Source organism: Propithecus coquereli, unplaced genomic scaffold, assembly GCF_000956105.1.
Source record: "Propithecus coquereli isolate 6110/MARCELLA unplaced genomic scaffold, Pcoq_1.0 Scaffold9, whole genome shotgun sequence".
Taxonomy (NCBI): domain Eukaryota; kingdom Metazoa; phylum Chordata; class Mammalia; order Primates; family Indriidae; genus Propithecus; species Propithecus coquereli.
This window is the reverse complement of record NW_012155284.1, coordinates 8,451,923-8,472,662: the sequence shown is the minus strand read 5'-3', so window position 1 is coordinate 8,472,662 and position 20,740 is coordinate 8,451,923. Positions and strand designations below refer to the sequence as shown.

The 20,740-nt window shown below is 37.5% G+C and overlaps 1 protein-coding gene across 2 annotated transcripts in view; it reads left to right on the top strand.

Moving 5' to 3' along the window:
- The window catches only part of ARHGEF28 (Rho guanine nucleotide exchange factor (GEF) 28), a 310,356-nt gene that overhangs the window by 229,879 nt on the left and 59,737 nt on the right, over window positions 1-20,740 (top strand). For both annotated transcript variants that reach the window (XM_012664527.1, XM_012664526.1), the window contains 10 exons: window positions 347-458; window positions 4,021-4,063; window positions 5,881-6,004; window positions 6,340-6,472; window positions 10,986-11,041; window positions 12,100-12,148; window positions 14,015-14,159; window positions 14,240-14,367; window positions 15,597-15,737; window positions 18,829-19,076. In XM_012664527.1, coding sequence (XP_012519981.1) covers window positions 347-458; window positions 4,021-4,063; window positions 5,881-6,004; window positions 6,340-6,472; window positions 10,986-11,041; window positions 12,100-12,148; window positions 14,015-14,159; window positions 14,240-14,367; window positions 15,597-15,737; window positions 18,829-19,076 — 1,179 coding nt within the window. The remainder of the gene's footprint in view (window positions 1-346; window positions 459-4,020; window positions 4,064-5,880; window positions 6,005-6,339; window positions 6,473-10,985; window positions 11,042-12,099; window positions 12,149-14,014; window positions 14,160-14,239; window positions 14,368-15,596; window positions 15,738-18,828; window positions 19,077-20,740) is intronic.

Genomic DNA, 20,740 nt, shown 5'->3' with positions numbered 1-20,740 from the left:
CTAACAACTCAGGTAAAAACAAGTCAAACTCATTGTTGAATATGCAGAGAAAAAGTCATTTGACATAATTTTTCATTTTTAACCAAGTTGGTTAGAATGTCATAATTGCATCCTAATGTATATGTAGGAACTATTTCCAAAAACTCAAGTTTACTAAAGCATTAAAAAGACAGTAACATTTTCAAAGTTATGAGAGGCAAACAGAAACCAATAATTAATAAAATCATGTCAGAAATGTTCCAGTTGAATCATCTTTAAAAGATGCTGATTTGGTAACATTCATGGTGAACACATACTTTCAAGTCTCATGTAGATTTTTTTTAAATTTTATTTTGATCACTTTTAGGAATCATTGCTTTCTGGAGTCCGCTCACGTTCTTACTCCTGCTCATCACCCAAAATTTCTTTAGGAAAAGCTCAGCTGGTGCGTGATTTTACAGTGTGCAATTCAAGTGAAGGTGAGCATTATTTACCATTTGCTTTGAAAACATTCTAGTCCAGAACAGATTTTCAGAACAGAAGGCAAGAATTTTCAATTCTATTTTCATAATTGATTTTTTAAGCTCGGCAAAATTCTTTTCTCATTGGATATCAGTCAAGTTATAGATTTGAGTTTGATGAAATTAGAAATATGTACACACCTCTCTGTTCCTTTATTCTTTGAATAAAATGTTTTCCTCAAGGATAGTGTAAACTAGAATTGCTTCCACATACATTATTGTGAGGGCTTTAGAGGATTTTATATAAGTAAATTATAAAAATTACTTTTGTCCTATATATAAATTGCTGCAATAATTCAATTCCTCAGAGCCAAAGTATTGCAAAATGGATTTTTTTCTTTATTTAGCAAGGGACTTTTGAGAGTTGAAATAACATACTTACAACACAAGTAAATATATCTCAACATTTTTTGTGGCAATGTAAGCAATTAGAAATATAACTCTTATACAATAAATTTTTAATTTAAATATAGTAAATATACAAAAGGGTGCATATCATAAGCATACAGGCTGATGGATTTTCAAGTGAATTCAGATCTATAAATAAATAGTTATGTACAACTTAGAGCTCCCCCTGTAGCCATGATCAGCTACTGCACCCGTTTTAAACTATATTTTAAAATGTAATTAGTAAAATGTAATTATTTCATACTTTTTGTATTGAAAAGTATGAAATAATAAAAGTATGTAATAATTACATATAAAGACATATTTGAAAGTATGCTGATGTATAATACATAACATTATATAAAATTTTTGTCAGTGCATTAGATGCCTTTCTTGTCTGTTATCCTTAACAGTCTTAAAAGATTCAGAAAGCAAGAGATGTGCTTAGGTATTCTCAGTTTCCCAAAATACAGTGTTTAAAATAAGATTTGTTTTATTCCTCCTTCTCTTTTTTCTTATTCTTGCTTTATTACATTGTTATTATTTTGTATGTTTATGCCATATGGAACAATACTGAAAACATAATCTTTGTACTTGGAACTGACATCCTAAAACAAGGTCTTAAATATGGTAGATGTTCAATGAATATTTGTTGAGTGAATATGATAGACAAGATACATAAAATACAAAAGAATGCTACTATATGTTTCCCCCCTTTTTCTGGTATATATTATTATTGGAGAAGAGAGCAAGACTCATAATAAATGTCAGTTTTTATTTTGAAGTTAGGAGTTAGAGAGCAGTTCTAAGAGAAAGTAAGAAAGGATACAACTACCTTGAGAGGACAGGATAAAGAAAATAAGTTGAATTTGTTCTGGATTTTTGTTTTTTCATTTCATGAGCCTTTCTGGGGTCTCCAGGTCTCCCCAGCCTTAGTTTAGGTTGAGATTCCTTTTAATAGCAGTTTGTTATCTTTTCACTGATAGTCCTAGCTGGTGAATTAACTTTACACTGTTACTATTTGGAAAACATATTTAAGTTTCCTGTGTAAGGTGCAAAATGATGGCCTTGCCTTTGTTATCTGTGGTGTCCCTGACTTGTGAAGCCAGGTGGCTCTAAAGTTTGAAATTATTAACCAGATCACCGAGAGGATATTGATAGTTTACAAAGCAAAAGAGCTCTAATTTATTTATTCTTTAATGAACAAGGAAGGGCATCTTTGTCTTTCATATAAACCTTAAATCTTTGCATTTGAGTTAAAAAGCCAACATCAATTCCTTTGGTTTTTCAGAAAATAAAACCTTGCCTTTAGACCATATATTTAAGGACAGTGCTATTTTAATTAAGTTTGATACTATCCACAAGTTAAGAATTACAACCAGGCAATTTGCGTTGAGGCTACACACTAAATATACAAAGATTCCAATGGATAGAACTGTATGGTTGCAAAGATTTGGATTGATACCGTTTAGGTCAGTCAAAACCGTAGGGCTATGAAGAATAACTCCTGATGAAGAAGGAATAATTTAAAGTGTGTTTATGCAATCAAAGCACAGGTGTGAAAGCTTGCCTAGTTCAAAGATATATTCTAATGCTTCATTGGTTAATTTGCTTAGATTAATAAAATGTAAGTTGACATTCATGTTGCTGTAAGTCCTTTCTTGATGAGTTTTCAATAGTCCCAAAAAGTTTTACTATTTGAACAGAGTCCAAGTTTCTTTTTGCCCTCATTGGGCAGCTCCCATATATGGGCTGCAATGCAGATATACAAAGATGATGTGCTTTTTCAGTCCTTTTTATTTGTGATGTTCTTTCTTCTTTGTCACTTCCAAAAGGTTACTATCGCTTCTTGTGCCTTTTTTTTTTTTTGGAGCCAAGAGTACAATGGTGGCAACTTTATTATTTAATGTTTGTATACATAAAACAAAATCCAGTTTTGTGGTATGTTGTGGATTTAGACAGAAAGGAACATTGTCAATATTAAAATGTAATTACAACTATGGTCGAAAACATTCTACCTTTAAGAATCTGAGGAGTGAAGTAAACATGCTTTTGATAGTTATTGTGAACTGATGGATAGAATAGTATTAAATTTTGACCAGTTGCTTCAGTCTGTTCTATTTATAGTTTGATTATCCTGAATATGTGGCTTATTCTCTTAGTACCTCAGCCTATTTACAATAAGAATAATGATCTCTGCCTACGACTTAATTTGAGAAACATTTAATAGTGGCTGTAGAATAAAGCCTTCATGTTCTTCAAAGTGGATTTTCTATTACATACAGGATAGTTTTAGGTTACAGCTTTGATATTTACATATTTCAGGGGATATTTATTTGTTTTCTTCCTTATATATCTGGTCCATTTCCCTTTGCAACCTAGTTTTGCCTCTTCACTGTTGTGGATTGTAATGGTAAAGGATTTGTCCCTGCTCTGTAGATGGTGTGCTCCACAGTGGCCGTTCCCTCCTTCAGTCTCTCTCACTGTCTAGATCAGTGTCTCTGCTCCATCCCCGTAGTAAGTACCCCAATTCTGGAAACAAGATGGCGCTAAGCTGCTTGCATGAGCCTGCCCTTCTACCTGACACAAGCCCAACGGGAAAGGCAGTTCTCCCTTTCCCATGAACCACAAAGCACATCTCCGAATTGGCTGCCACTAGGATTTTATAAAGGCATTGCAGCTATATTAAAATGGACTCTCTTATGCTGGCCTTCAATACTCTTCCTTTGAGCTTTGCTAAAAAGCAGTTAAGATATTTATTGATTCTCCATGTTGGGGGATTAGTGTTCTGAATAAGGGATGATGCTCTGGTGAAAAGTATTCAAAAAGATAGACCTAATTTTCTGCTATTTTGAAAATGTTTGCTGTCCCTTGCTGATGCTAACTTAGTTTTTAAAGTCATTAAATGTTGTCATGTTTTGGCCTTCTCCTCCTCATTTCCAAACTAGGGAAAGTAATAAAAATATCCAGAGCAATGCCCTACTTAAATAAGATTACTTGTTTTCTCAGTATTTTCTAACCAGTATTCTGTAGTGTATAATGAAAAATAAGGTTGAGTGTGTGCATTTCAGACTAACACGTGACTGCTAGTTTGTCTGCCTTAGTTTTCATTTTATTGTTCTGTGTCTTATAGAGCAAAGAGCTTACAGCTTACCGGAGCCACCAAGAGAAAAAAGGTACTTTAACTGTTCTAATTTTTCTGAGGGATTGCTTGACCCATCTTTGGAAATGTCTGCACATTGTTTTTGATATCTGTTTAATAGTGTGTGAGTAGTTTCCCTTTGCTCCCTGTGTGCTCTGTATCAGTGCAGACCTGCCAGCCCTCTCCTTTCAGTCCTCAGGTATGCAGACCTCAGGACTGGGGACAGGATGCTCTGTTTTGGGTTATTTTCAAAGCCAGATACCTCCAAAGTACAGGACCAAGGTTAGCAGTGTGAGGATCACGTGCTTTAGAAAAGCAACAGGTTTTCTCTAGGGCCATTCTGCTATGACAAGAGGACTTAATCCAGTAACAGGCCCCTGAGTCTCTCTTTATGGATTTTTGCTTAGCAGTGTTCAGTTTGAAACAAAGAATACACAATGCAGAATACTTTCAAGCATGATTAGTTTCCTGGTTGATATGCAGATTTAAAACCTTGCCAACCTAAGCTTCTCTTTTTCCTGTAAAGTAAAATCGTTCCTGGAATAAAGCTTGGGAAGCAGAATAGTGTGCAAGCCTGATTGTTGGGTTCTCTCCGCCCTGAATGAATAACTAACTGTTCATGCATCACACTGTGAAATAGCCCTGGGGTTATGTGCAAAACAAGTGCCAGAAATGGCAAAAATGTTTGGTTTTAAGAGACCATCTGAAAAAGAGTAAAATGGAGTTTAATTTTGCTGACATTAATGCTAAAACTCTGAAACCTTTAACTTTTTCTTTTAAATCTCAGAATAAAAGTGTGAATAAGAAAAAGCCTCCTTTGGTTCATTTCTATTTTTTTTTGAAACTAGAATAGAAACTTTCAAATAATGTAAACAGATGAAGACGAAGAATGCCCTTAAACTTAGGATGATGATGACATCGTGACAATGACAATAATGATGATGATATCAGAAGCAGTAATAACTGACAGTTGTTGGAGGTTTGCATGTGCCTTGTACTGTTCCAAGCAGCTTACATTTATTACTTCATTTAAGCAATTTACTTCCTAATTCTGGAATTTAATCATCATCTTGGTCATCATTTTGCTCAGCAGTCTTCTCCCTGTCATCTTTTTAACGATTGGAGAAGAAACAGACTGATTATAAAGATTTTTAAAAAATAATGAAAAATATTTATTTTCTATTAGGAGAAAGATTTAAGACTGGAGGAGCCAATGTCATACTTGCTTATTTGGGGGATTATCCACAGCCTTCTCTCCTCTGCAGCCTAGAAAGTCTCAGATTGCAAATAGCCTGATTGAGCGGGAGAGACTGAACCAAGAGGCAGACAGTCTGTTTCTCAGGCTTTATCAGTAAAGGAAATATGTGTCTACTGAATATTATCTCTGTGTTCCAAAAACAAATAAAATTCACTTTCATATTATTGGTTATTTGGCTTCTCTGTGCCCTAGGAAATTTCTATTAGCATAGTAAATAAGAAGATGAGTGTTTTCAGCATAAAATTATGTGTAAGATTTTCTTTATTTCCCCCATATTTTATTATGAAAATTTTCAGAGATGCAGAAAATTTGAAAAGAAGTATGTACTAAGTACTCATTTCCTACCATTTAGATTCTACAATTGTTAACATTGTGAGATAGTCGCTTTGTCATATCTATTCACGTATCCATCCATCTATAAGATGTATTTTTAACAGAATTTCTTTCTCTTTAGAACAAACATTAAAAACTGAATATATATATATGCACATATATATGCATACACACACACACACACACACATATATATATATACTGTTCTTTGCTTCCCCTTTAGGTCCAATAAGCTGTGATAACAGATTCTTTTTTTGTAGAATTCAGGAAGAAGAATGGGATAAATACATCATACCTGCAAAATCAGAGTCTGAAAAATATAAAGTGAGCAGAACTTTCAGCTTCCTCATGAACAGGATGACTAGTCCTCGGAATAAATCTAAGGTAATTAAGATTCTGCACCTGTTTTCTATAAAACATGGATGGCTTAGTTTCTCAGCAATTAATATAGTTTCCACTTTCCCCTTAAAATCACTTACTTTAGATTTCATGTGCATCAATTTCTTATGTAATATTGTCCAAGTCATTAGAAATTTAGGACAACCTCATCCTGGGGAATATTACATTTTGGTGTCATTGTGCTCTCCAGTGTGCAGTCCTTATATTCTGACAGAAAACTTAGGAGAGTTTGCTTATATGACTTTTGTAAGAATGTTGGCTCACCGCATTTCCCTTTTATCATTTTCCCGCACTTTCCTGCTGTTGCTGCTGATCTGAAGACAAAAAGCAAGGATGCCAAAGACAAAGAGAAACTGAATCGACATCAGTTTGTCCCTGGAACATTCTCCGGGGTTCTCCAGTGTTCCGTTTGTGATAAAACACTCCTGGGGAAAGAGTCATTCCAGTGTTCCAGTAAGTTCTCAGGTCTAGTGTGTGCTGTCTTTGCATTTTGTCCCCCCGCAGACAGTAAGCTTCCTGAGAATGAGGTCATTGCTAAATACATTTACATAAACTTTCTTTCTAGTGCCACACATGTGATTGAACAGTTTACCCAGCAATGACTGATACTTGTTAGTAGATTTTGTCCGTAATTGATGGCCTCCCTGAACCCCAGACTTGTATACTCCACTGCCTACTTGATGTCTCTACTTGGATGTCTCAAGAGCATCTCAAACGTCATGTATCTAAAACCCACCTCCAGATCTCCCCCTCCTGTGCTCACCTGAAAGCTGATCTCTCAGTTAATGACAACTCCATCATTCCAACCAGATGCTCCTGCTGCAGGTGATTTCCTGCCTCTGCCATTTTGCTTGTGGTAATCTCCCTTCTCTCAGTTTCCCCTACTCCTCTAGTGGATCCAATATTTTACCTCCTCTTTGGAGGTCTTCCCTGACCACTGTGGCCCAAATTCCTGCCCACTGCTTTTATGATCTATTTATCCGGTTCTGTTTTAGTACTGGGTTATGTACAATCTCTTTGGGTTTTATCTACTAAAATAGACTTTGAGTTTTTTAAGGACTATAATCCTACAGTGACTCTTGTGTAGCCCCTACAGCAGGTCTCACAAAGCTGGCTTCAGCACTCATGGGTGGTTGTTGGCTGACAAAGCCAAGGGAGTGGGGGCCCACTGAAAGTTAAACATTCACAGTAAAGAATACGTTGGTTCATATTGATTGATTAGGTGGATTGTGGTGGAGGTTGTAGTGGAAGATGGAAATTGCTGAAAGTACCTAGGATATATTTAGCTTTAAAATAGTCATTACTTTCTTAAAAAAAATAGTATTCATAGGAGATAGAAAGTTTAAGGAAAAACTTAAAATTATTCAAAATTTTACCACCTAGAAGAAATTGCTATTAATATTTTGGTGGAGTCCCTTCTAACCATAAAAAATTATATCAGCTTTTAATGCTAATGTTTCATTTTATGCTAACATCAAATATATTTCTTATCGTACATGTAAGTTTTTCCTAATTTTTTCACAACATAAATAATATGGCAATGAGCATTCTTTTGTACATACCGCTGTCCACATCTTTGATCATTGCCTTAGGTTAAATTCTTTTTTTGAGACAGGGTCTCACTCTGTCTCCCCAGCTAGAGTGCAGTGGGGTCATCATAGCTCACTGTAACCTCAAACTCCTGGGCTCAAGCAATCCTCCTGCCTCAGCCTTCCGAGTAGCTGGGACTACAGGTGCACACCACCATGTGTGACTAATTTTTTTATGTTTTGTAGAGACAGGGTCTTGCTCAGGCTGGTCTCAAACTCCTGGCCTCAAGCAATCTTCCCACCTTGGCCACCCAAATTGCTTGGATTGTAGGTGTGAGCCACCTTGCTTGGCTGGATTAAATTCTTGAATCAGTATTAGTGGGTCAAAGTGTACATTTGATTTCCTCTTTAACCCACAAGGGGCTTTAAGATTTACAGGTTTTTTTTCAGGGGGGATGTTTGTGGTTTAAACTTTGCTTATTAACATCAAGTTTTTTACATGGAGTAATAAAATGACATATACAATATACAATCTCTGCTGTTTTAGGTAAGTAATCCTATTCCGTGGGTGTATTTTTGTTTTTAATTGTGAAAGTTAATATTTCTAATCTTAAAATGTGATATGATGTAAAACTACACATGATACTGTATAAATATTCAAAATCCTGGTCAGTTTTCCTCTGTTAAAGCCTGAGTTGCTAATCATCCACAAAATTGTATTTCTGTCAAATTCTCCTTGTTTATAAATAGGTTTCATTGCTTATATTTTGATGTTACATTATTTGGTACAAAGAAGTTTATAAATCACACTATCATTGCAAATTTAACTTTAATCAAAATAAAATCACCCTTTTAATGCCATTAAAAGGGCATTCAGTGCCTCTTGCATTGAATTTGACTTTGTCTAAAGTAAATATTCTTCTTGCTCCTATTAATTGTATTAATATTTCCCTTAACTATTTCTGTGTTTTTGGTTTGGGGTGTGTGTCTTTAATTTTGCTAAAGGTATTCTGTAATGTAACTGAAAGACCTTGTTTTATTACAGGGTTTTTTTAAAATTTACATTTAATTTTACTGCTACCAACTATCTTTTATAGTTCTTTGCTGTTTTTCTTAATGTCTGATTTAGCTATTTAGACCACGTGTTGTTTGCTTTTATCTTCTCCAGGGATTTGGCAAGATATATGATCTTTCAATATCAACTAATGATTGCTTTAAGGCTGTGTAAGGCTACTAATTTAATACTCTTTTATTTCCCTTATGTTTACCCTCACTCCCAGGCTCTGTTAATACAGTGAATTAATTATTATATTATTCTTTTTACATTGTATGTTTAATCTTTCAAGGATAAATTTCTATTTCTAGAAAAAGTTAACATTTTTATTCAGTTCTGTGTCTCTATGTACAACAATTTTTTAGATATGATTCTTTGTTTAGTTGTTTTACCACTCACTTTAACTCCTTTTTTTTTTTTTTACTATGGCTCATCCATTTTTGAGCCCTTAATTTTGATTCTGCTCTCAGTAACCTAAAATAAGATTGATCTGTTGATCTGAAACCTTGTCTACCTAAGGATATATCATTGCTTCTTTCGCACAGGAGAAACAACTTATCTAGCTAAATAAATTCTTGGGCTAAAATCTTTCTCCTGCACTACTCTATTAACATTGGTCTGATATATTTGGGCATTTACTATTGTAGCGGAGAAGTCTAGGGCCTGCTTGATTTATTCTTTCGTTGGCAACCCCTTTTTTCTGCCTGGATACTTGAGGACTTTTGGTTTTCTAATTGTATGGATATTTTCAGGATGTGTCTGTAGAATAGGTGCCATTTAATTATTTTTCTTAGAAAACAGTGAGACCTTTTGATTTTCCTTTTTGACTGCTTTTTCAGCTTTATAAAATTCTTGTCTGTTGTAGCTTTGACTGTTATTGCTTCTGATCTAATTTTTGTGCTTTCTTCCTTGGATAAGTGCGATCTCTACTATCTGTCTTCTTTGTCTGACATCTTCTATTGTATAATTCTATCCATCTTCTCCGCACTCTGGAGGGAATCTTTCAAGTTTAAGTTCACAGCCCTGCTTTAGTGTCTTTCTCACACTGATTCTTCTCAGTTCAGTTGAGGTTCTGCTCTTGCCCCTTAGCTTCCTTGCAGGCCTTACTTGTCTCACAAAGCTCCATTTACTCTCATCCTATTGGCCTAATTTCATTCACATTCTGTTCTCTCTTCATAGCCTTTTGGTCTATTTTATTGAAGCTCTGTCTTCTGTCTCTTATGGAGAATACTTTTCCAATATCTAAATTTTCTTTTCTGTGTCTAAATTTAGTATTCAGCGGCTTGCTCTTCCAGTGAGTTTTCAGTGTAACTTTGTTCTGTGATATCTCATAGCTTCTACTTTTCTCCTTTTATTTACTTGTTCCGGAATGAGGAGAAAGCCATCCAACTTCGATGTTTACCAGCAGAACCAGTAGGTAGATTAGCCTCAGGCTCTGCATGCTGGCCATTGGGGTGTTGGGGAAACTGCCTCCTCAGACCTGCAGCTGGAGGCCGTTCTAGGGCTCAGCTTCCTGCCCAGGTCTCAGTGGGTTATTGGTACTTACCCATCGTGGCTTCGATGGACCTAAATGAAATCATCTTCCTTTACAAAAGAATTCCTTCTGTGCTAAAGTCTCTAATACACCCAGTCTCCTCCATCTGTGATACAGTGTGTGGGCACAGGGGGTGTGGAGACGGGAGAGGAGAGGGGGCAAGAGGATGACACCCTGGCAGGAAGCAAGCCCCACACGCACAGCTTTCAGCGAGGACAGCCGGGGTCTCCGTGCCTGTCTGCAGAGAGGGACAGGAAAAATATTCCCTTACCTTCTTCCAGTGAGATGAGGTGCCTTGTTTTATGACATAAAACATGGGCACAGGGCTACTCTTTTCTCATTTAATTTGGCTACTTCAAACTTCAGTTAAGTAGGAATTCTTGCCGGAGCCTGACAATACATTTTTTTTCAGCATTGTTTTGAGTTCATTTTCTTTCTTTTCATCGTCATAGGCATCTTACCTGGTATGGGAGTGGAGAGTTGCTGCCAGCCAGGTGTCAGGGATCTCTCACAGTATAACACGCATAATAGGGAATGAGTTCTCAGGCAGACACAGAAATGTCACAGAACTGTATTTCATGCCTAATTTCAGGTTTAATGGATAAGACCCTGTGAAGAAGGGGAAAAAACATCTCCAAGGAAACTAAAATATCAACAGTGTGCTTGTGCTTGAGTGATGGAGCTACATGTGATTTAAATATTTTTCTTTCCTTCTTATTAAGTTTTCTAAATATTTGTAATGTCTATATGTTGTTTTTATAATGACCGATAAAAGCATGATGTAGTCTTACTCATTTCAGACTAACTTATGTAAGATGGATGTTTTTGTGTCTTTTTCCTTTATTTCAGACTGTAATGCAAATGTACACAAGGGTTGTAAAGATGCCACGCCTTCCTGTACCAAGGTAATCTCTCAGTCATCTGTGAATATTATGTGTTTATATCCTGCTTGGTTACTTCATATGATGTGTTTGAGCTTTTACTCTCCTATTGCTGTCTAGATTGATTTCTAAAGTGATCACTGCAGTGATAACACATGCTCACAATGTGTAGTTACTTAACTGTACACTTTTAGAAATAGCAGGAAAGCTCAAGTCTGGCCACTTGTGCAATATGGTGTGGTAGGTTAGGGTTTCTTATAGGACCTGCTTGGTTTACCAGCGCAAACCCTGAGTGCACGTAAATGAAGCTTAGAGCAATAAATCACAAACATCACAATCACTGGAGGACCTGTTAAAACATGTGTCTGGGCCCCACTCCCAGAATTTCTGATTCCATAGGTCTGGGACAGAGCCTGAGTATGAACATTTCTAACAGGATCCCAGGCGATGCTGCTGCTGCTGGTCCTGAGACCCCACTTTGAGAACCACTGGCCTAGAAGAATGTTCTCTGTATTTGGCAGTGGGATTGAGTAGACGAAGGCATCCAGAATTCTCTCCCTTTCTTTCCCACTCTACGGTGATGTCAGAGATGCCCATGAGCATGATGATCCTTCAGGGGAAAACTTGGAGTTACAAACCTCTGTGTTGATTGAAACACACATTGTGTCAGATTGCAGAACAGAGGGCTTTTTTAGACAGTGACATTTCAGTGCTCAAAGTAGCTGTCTCCTGTAGGCAGGAGGAATAGTAAGGAGTGGTAAAAAAACAAGAAGGAGAAAGGCAGTGTTGATAGGAACTCCCCTTTCAGCCTGGTCTGGACACATGAGCTGGAGATTTCTAGTTACTCTGAGGCTTTTAATGAAGCCAGGCGTATTCATGAGGCACCCCTTCGTTAAAACTTGCTCATTTTATTATCATCACATTTTGCTTCTCATTGCAGTTAATGTCTTTTTCTTTGAATTCCTCTTAGAAATAAAATAACAAAAACGATACAGATAAGAATCCTGGGTAACTATGTGGACATTCTTGCAGTCCACTGGCGCTTTGATCTTACTTTATGTGTTTCTAATATTCTTTACCAGAAATTCCAGGAGAAATATAACAAGAACAAACCGCAGACCATCCTTGGAAGTAAGTGATGTGGAAAACGACAAGAACTTTTTAAAATTTAATACATACCACACATTTTTCCGTTGTAAAAATACCTCCTTTTGTTTTCTCTCTTCGCCCAATTATTTCTTTTATAACATATGCTTGGCATAATTTTTAGTTTTATAAAGAGGTCAAGAAGGATATAAACTTCTCTGCCAGCCTAAGAGCCTTTGCATCGTATGTACCATGTGATCTTTGTATTCGGGAGGGCTGTAAGGAGAAGGTATTACCAGTTGCCTCAATTCTAAGATGCTGTTAGAGGAATATGCTCTCTTGGTTTATGAACGATCTTTTGGGGAAAAGAGAAGCCCACGAAATGTGCATAATTTGATGTTTTCCTGGCAGTAGCACATATTTATGTATACAAATATACACCACATTCTTCTTAAGAATCACAGAGTTTGGTGGAAAAAATTTTCAAGTTTGGAGTCTGTAGATTCTTATCGGTCCCTGTTGTCCATTACCATGGTGACCTAGTGCCTTGATTGGCTGTGCTGGAGTCTGTGATCTCATTAGCACCTTTAGAGTGACAGTGAAGTTTCAAGGCATGCTGGGGTTTTGTTTACATATTTTAAAATTTGGTGGCCCTGTTTTTTTTCCTGAATCGTACATTGCTAAAATTTAAGCAACTACTCTTGAAAATAATTGGTGGCCTTTGAAATGTTTTTACATTGCATGCAAGAACTGGTCACACCATTGTCTCCTAGGTTTGAAAATCTTTGCTTTGCTTTCCTGGGAGAGATTTTGCAATTTCTTCTGCCTCAAGTTGCATTGCTTGACTGTGGCAGGAATTTTAAGTACATGGCAACTTTCGTTTCAAGGCTGTAACAAAGTGTGACTGATATTTTAAAAACCGCTTCAATCATGGGACAATTGGGTATGCAAATTCATGGCCACATGCTGTCGGGTATGATGTTATATTAGGTAAAGTGAGTGCAGGCATCACAGCTGTCGCACTGCTGGCTCCCCTGCCTTGACCCCAGCGGTCTCTTAGACATCAGCTGTAAGGCACTTCTCTATTTCACAGGGTTAAGCATGGAAGTGAAAAGCATCTTTGAATTGACAAAATGCCATATATTTCGCTTCTTTACATGGGAGTTATGAGAATAAAATTAAATCATACATGTATGTGTAAAATCCTTTGTAATACCTTAGGATCTGTTTAAATCTTTTTTCCCTTTTTGCTTGAGAATATATACGCTACAGCTATGATATGCGACTGAAATATTTTCTGAGAGTCATTTATAGCACATATCAGATGTAAATGCATCTATGCTCAGGCATTTTTGAACTGACCAGAAAAGCATTGAAGCGTTATGTAGTTTTCCATATGTGAGAGAGAACAGCCCAGCTTGGCTTACAGGTTTCATTTGCCTGAGATCCCTATACCATAAAGAATAGACTCCCAGCATCATTCCATTCCACTGACATGCTCTGTGTGTGTATGCTTATTTACAGACACCATATGCATTCTAGTAATAGTGCTAATAACACCTTGCATCTGTTTACAGCTGGCTCGAAGGAGTACAGCAGTAATTTATGGGAAAGCTGGCCCAGTGTTTCTCCATTCCATTTTCTTGTTTGTTTTTGCAATCGCAAACGCTTGCAGTCTCCAGTGGAGATGCGGAAGCAGGCCTGCAGCACAAGTATCAGGAGGCTGTGCAAGGGAAGGGATACTTGAAGCAAGTGTCAGGGCGTAGCAGGGAGACTCGTTTCAAGGCCGGGCATGTGACACATTAGAAGTGGCTGTTCAAGGGCTTAGCTTTCTGCCTTTTAAGTGACTACCTTTACTTGTAATTACTGTCCTCTATGGAAACCACATGAAGCATCCATTCTGATTTCCAGATTCTTCATTTAGAGACATCCCGCAGCCTGGCCTCTCTCTGCACCCTTCTTCTTCCATGCCTATTGGATTGCCAGCTGGAAGGAAGGAAACTGCAGGGCAGGTCCATCCATTGTCCAGAAGTGTTCCGGGCACTACCTTGGAAAGGTAAGGCTTAGTGTGTTTTTACATCTTAACAGCTCAGAGAGGCTGCTGGGGTTAACTTTTCTCCCCTTCCTCCCTGCTAGCTTCAGGAGGTCAGTGACATCCTTGGAGTCTGAGAGTGACAGTAACAACTGCAGAAGCAGGTCTCATTCGGATGAGCTGCTGCAGTCCGTGGGTTCTTCTCCCTCCACGGAGTCTTTCGTAATGGAAGGTGAGGAGAGGACACATTTGCATTTATTTGAATTTCTGTGAGCATTTGCCAAAAGGAATATTTTATGAAGGATATAAGGTCGAAGCCCATATTCTTTTGTTCTTTTTAGAAGAATTCTGTTTCATGATGTCTTTTTGGTATAGGTTCTACTTTTTAAAAGGATGAAAATTTAGCCCTAGAGGAAACAACCAGATAGTGACCAAGAAAATGTGATGCAGTTTTTAAATGGACACATTACTGAAGGAGTATGTCACAAGCATACATGAAGAGAATGAAATACACTGTATGTTTATCATTAAAAAGTGTTTTACAGCTATCAATGAATTGGAATAGAATCCTACATTAAAAACACAGACTTTAGTTAGCTAAGACTAGTCTTGCCTGAATCTCTGAGATACTTATTCTCATCTTTTGCCTGCTACTTCTAGGGGAATAACAACGCTTCTAAAATTTGTATTTTATAGGACAGGACTTGACCTGGGGAATTGGTCTTTGTATCCAAGCTGCATCAATAAGTGAGGGAGAACCAAATGGAAGGAGAGTAGTGACAGGAGAGAGGAGTGTTCTCTGCCCCAGGAACCCATGTTTAAAATTTTAATCTTAAGCCTTTAAATTCATTGTCATCTCATCTTTACTGCTCTGAGCTAGAATCTCTGTAATGAGTGCCATTTGAGTAAATAGAGTTTAGTTTTCCTGAAGGGGATGTGTGTGTGTGTAAGCAATTCTAATAGAAAACCTGCACTCTCTTCCAACTCGAGTCTTTACACTCCGCTTCATGTCTTGCCAAGCTGCAAGCAAGTCTAGTGGACAAGTACAAAATTCAGATTTGAGCAAACAGTGCAAATAACCTGGGGCAGAAGAAATCAGCAGGTTCAAGAATCTGTAGGCGCATTATGGACTCTGAAGGTTACCAAAAATAAAACAAAAATAGAGCAAGCCAAAACAAACAAACAAAAGAATCTTCAAATGTCTCCCCGCCCCATATACACAATCACTATTTTCATATCTGATTCTTCTTTGCTTTCATGAAAGCTGTCTTGATTTGGACCATTTTGTCAGTCTAGTTTTCAGATGTTGCAACTCCACATCAATCACATTTTGGCCTAGTTGCTCTTGTGTTCATGAGAGTTTATTTAGTGTGAGGAATCTGGAGACATGGGCACTTAGGGAGGTCTGTTGATGCTGTGTGTTACTGTGCTTAGGGCTTTTCTTTTCTAACCACGTATTAGATGTCGTGGATTCTTCTCTGTGGAGTGACCTCAGCAGTGACGCCCAGGAGTTTGAAGCAGAATCTTGGAGTCTTGTGGTGGATCCCTCATTTTGTAGCAGGCAGGAGAAGAACGTCATCAAAAGACAGGATGTCATTTTTGGTAAGCATTTCAAATTTGCTCTTTGGGCCGAAGCAGTGTGGTGTAGAGAAAAGAAGCATGGCATTTGAAACCATACAGACCTGGGTTAAATCCCAGTTCTACCATTTTCTTTTTCCTTTCATTCATTCATTCATTCATTTATTTTTCGGAATATTACTGGGGTACAAATGTTTAGGTTACATATATTGCCTTTGTGCTGCCCAAGTCAGAGCTACAAGCGTGCCCATCCCCCAGACAGTGCGCACCGCACCCATTAGGTGTGAATATACCCATCCCCTCCTCCCCCCTGCCACCTGCCCAACACCCAGTGAATGATACATGTGTGCACAAAAGTGTTGATCAATTAGTACCAATTTGATGGTGAGTACATGTGGTGTTTGTTTTTCCATTCTTGTGATACTTCACTTGGGAGAATGGGCTCCAGCTCCATCCTGGATAATACAAGAGGTGTTAGTTTACCATTTTCTCTTTACCTGATATCAGACAAATTATTTCATGTGCCTGCACCTCAGTTTCTCTGTCTGTAAAATGAAGATAATACTCAGGTTTAAAATGTCATTGTGAGCCTTAAATGAGGCATCGTTTATACCTGGTACAGAGCAAATTTTATTTCTCATACCCCTTTCAAGTTTACTTAGGTTTCACCTACACTTTCTTACCTCTTCTATATCAGAATCACAGTGAACTTTCACACGTTTTAATGTTGGGTAGACAGGGTTCCTGCACATGGCCTTACAGTTTGGCTGCGTGTACCAGGGGGCCATGCGTAGGGACTGTGGTGCAAGCAGCCACACTTGGGCTGGGGCAGTGTTCCACTGTGTGCTGCAGTCCTGAGTACAGATTTCAACTGTGATGAGATTGTATGATTTCATGCTATTTGTGGGGGAGGCAATCTGGATTAGGGAAAGTTAAATTATAGACTAATTAGGGAAAAAGTGAAGTTTTAAAAAATTTCAAGTACAAAGTAGATGCTAAAAAGGGGTTCCAAGAAGATATCCAACTTTAAAGATGAGATCTGCTTTTAGTTTTCACTAATCCTGTGTACGCAGGTATGGGCCAAAACATCCTTGGGCAATAAGGATACCTTCTCACTTGCCTCAGGTGGTGGTTCAGCAGGTCAGACAAGGTGGTGTGCCAGCATGCTTTGAAATCTGCCGAGGGCTGTATAGATGGGAGTTATTCTGGAAAGGAAGATGCTGTCCTTTTAGCATTTCTCAAGCAATTTGTATTATACTGTCATTTTTTTCTTTATTTCTTTACAATTTCATGTGTCATTAAAAATAATCTCACCCATTTGGGATGAATTATCATGCACAATATTGTCTTTGGTGTCAGAAAGGCTTGTGTTCCATGGCAAATCCTTCACCCTCTCTTCCTCACTGTTTCCCTTTTAAAGTTGAGGAAAATCGTTCCTATTTGGGGGGTCATGATGGATAAATGGATTAAAGGATTAAATGAAATGATATGCGTAAGGGCTTAGCACAGAGTAGGCACTAAAAACTCAGGAGAAAATAATGATACTTCAAAGTTAGTGGATTCTGAATGAAAGAGGTTTTTGTTCATGATAAAATAATAAAACTATGTTTAGACTTATTTACTTTCTGTGGCTGATATTTAGATTCTTTCTCAAAACATGCAATATGTTTGGAAATACCCATTAACGTAAAACTAGTACTTCTGGTACGTCAGTAAATTTTGGAATTATTTTCTCTCATGATACATTTTTAAAATTGAGATATAATTTACATACCATAAAACTTACCCCTTTAGAGTGTACAACCTAGTGGTTTTTAGTGTATTCACAAAGTTGTGCAATTGTTAAGCACTGTCTGATTTCAGAACATTTGCATCACTTCGAACAGAAATCCTGTAGCCATTGTAGGTCGCTTCCCATTTCCCCCTCCCACCAGCCTCTGGAGGCCAATGATCTACTTCCTGTCTCTATAGATTTGCCTATTCTGGACATTTCACGTGAATGATACAATAGGTGGTCTTTTGTGCCTGCCTTCTGTTACTTAGCATAATGTTTTTGAGGTTCATCCTGGTTGTAATACATATAGGTAATCCATTCCTTTTTAAGGCTAATATTCCATTTTGTTTATCTAATCATCAGTTGATGGATATTTTGGATTTTTCCACTTTTTGGATTATATGGCAACTTTAAGTTTAATCACTTAAGGAACTACCAGACTGTTTTCCAAAGCAGCTGTACCATTTTACATTCCCACCAGTAATGTTTGAGGGTTCTCATTTCTCCACATCCTCACTGACACTTGTTTATTGTCCTTCCTTTTATTATCACTATCAGTGTGTGTGGTGTCTCGTTTTGGTTTTGATTTGCATTTCCCTAATGGCCAGTGATGATGAGCATCTTCTCATGTGCTTATTGGCTTATGTATATCTCTTTGGAGAAACATCTGTTCAAATCCTTTGCCCATTTTTGAATTGTTATTTGTTTTTTTATTGTTGAGTCGTAAGAGGTTTTTTTAAATATATATTCTAGATACAAGTTCCTTATCAAATATAAGATTTGAAAATATTTTCTCCCACTCTGAGAGTTGTCTTTTCAATTTCTTGGTGGTGTCCTTTGATTGTGATGCATTGTTTTCCCTTGGAGAAACTGGAATTTTGGAGACAGATCCTGCAATAGAAGGGGCCTATTGTTGTCTGCTTTGAGGAACTTTATTATATTTAGTTCAATTTAATTCACCAAATTAATTGTGCTCCTACTCAATGCAAAAACCACAGAAAAAAAGAAAGCCAGCAGACTAAGTTATATTTCATGAGCATTTAGTTCCTAGCTGAAGGTAGCTAAAGATGCTAGCTAATTATATTATGAGAGTTTTCAGATACCTGTTGGACTTTGATATAAATATATTCTCTTAAAATCTAGAAAAAGGAAAATAGTTTAATATTTTAAACGTAAATGTTTAGTCAATGCTGGCTTTCATATTGGAAGAAATATTCTTGTTATTCCTAAACATTCCTTTTTTTTATTTGTGTAACGTACAGTGTTGCGTTACTAATTTAGGTTCAAGGATACCCGTTTTTTAAGGCTTGTGTAACACATGCTTCTGCTCACATATTTCAGAGCTAATGCAGACAGAGATGCATCACATCCAGACCCTGTTCATCATGTCCGAGATCTTCAGGAAGGGCATGAAAGAGGAGCTGCAGCTTGACCACAGCACCGTGGATAAAATCTTCCCATGTTTAGATGAGTTGCTTGAAATCCACAGGCATTTCTTCTACAGCATGAAGGAGCGAAGACAGGAATCCTGTGCTGACAACGACAGGAATTTTGTGATCAACCAAATTGGAGATATTCTGGTACAACAGGTAAGAGAGGTTTAAAGGCCCTGACCTCAGCAACCTAAAGGTTGTCAGACTCTCCACAGTGTTAAAAACCTATGGAGAAATAGAATTGATTTCATTGTGATTATTTCCAGATGCATTTGATTTTCTTTTATTTGACCCTGGTTTTCAGGACTGATGGCTGAGAGCTTTTAACAGCCAATGCCTGACTCCTCTGTGTGTTACAGGACTTGGCTGGATCATCTGTGGCTCTATTGCTGTCCCCTCCAGGAATCACAGCCATAAAGTCATCCCCTTATGAAAAGTCTACTTAGACTTTTTGACATGATGGGCTCTCTAATAGCGTGGCTCCCCCAGTGGGCCTGTGATGGTCTCACTAATGTCTCCAAGACAAATGTTGGTTCACTTCAGGAAGGGTGAGGCTAATCTATCGTCATTAAAGCCTTAGAGTTCATGTCTGGGGGACAAGACAAGCAAATCTCACTTAAGAGAAGGCACTTTTAAAGGGTCGGGATGTTTGAAGCATGAGCGAGAATGTGCTGTGCCATCCTCCTAGTAAAACAACAGTCACCTGCTTTTGACCATGGGCACTGGCTCCCTGATCTCTCTGAAGGGGCTCTCCATTAGAACATGCTAATAGAGAGGTTAGATAATGTGCATTCAGTGACTAACACGGCAGGCATTTTAGGGTACTTTCACGTGTATTATTTCATTAAACTGTCACAACACTGTGAAGTAGATGTTATTTTTCCCATTGTATAGATACAAAAACTGAGGCATAGAGAAGGCAATGACTTTCTCAAGTTTGTATATCTCAGAAATGACGTAAGTGGGATCTGAATCAAAATCTCTTTCATCAGCATGAGTGAAGAATATGATAACTTGGAATGTTCATAGTGACATTTGAGAGAAGCATGTACCATCACTAGACTGAAAGTCCCAGTAAGTCAGGGATTCTTGTCTATCTCATTACGACTATATTTCAGCACCTAGAACAGTGCTTGGTACTATTAATATATTTATTGAATGAATGGGTCACTTAGGAAAAAAAATCAGGAATTCACTTGAATGCCATGTTTAACAGTACCTGTAGCACTTGGGAAAAGGCAAGGAGGTCCATCTCTAATTGCTTTAGTATGGCTTTCCTTAGGTAGATGTCAAAATGCCATCTTTTCCAAACATATTAATTTTTGAAGCAGTTTCACCCTGTCACATACAGCAGTGGTGCCCAGCTGTTGGTCTGTATGCTAAAAATGGGGGAGTTAAGTTCATCAATAGAAATATTTTGAAACACACGTAAGTTTAATGCACAAAAACAAAACTTAAGATTTATTGCCTAGTAGCTACTCCTACATGTTGAAAAAGGTAAAAATCCACATTAGTAATAAGTTCTTTAACACAGCAGTATCTGCTTTGCAGATTATCTTTAGAGTCCTAGACATGTTTGGTCCTCATAATTCACCTGAAACATATGGTGCCAACTAGTAGGGCCCAGTTAAGTGACTGTAAGATACTTTGCAAGACAGTTTGAATAAAAATGTCTGAATGTGTCTAAGTGAACTTGATTCTGAGTGCATTCCAAAATGAAATTTGTCATTTGAAATCATTTTCATCTCTCTTTCCTTGATACAAATAGCTGTGACTTTACCATATTTTAATTCTAATTATTTAAACCATTTTCATTCTTA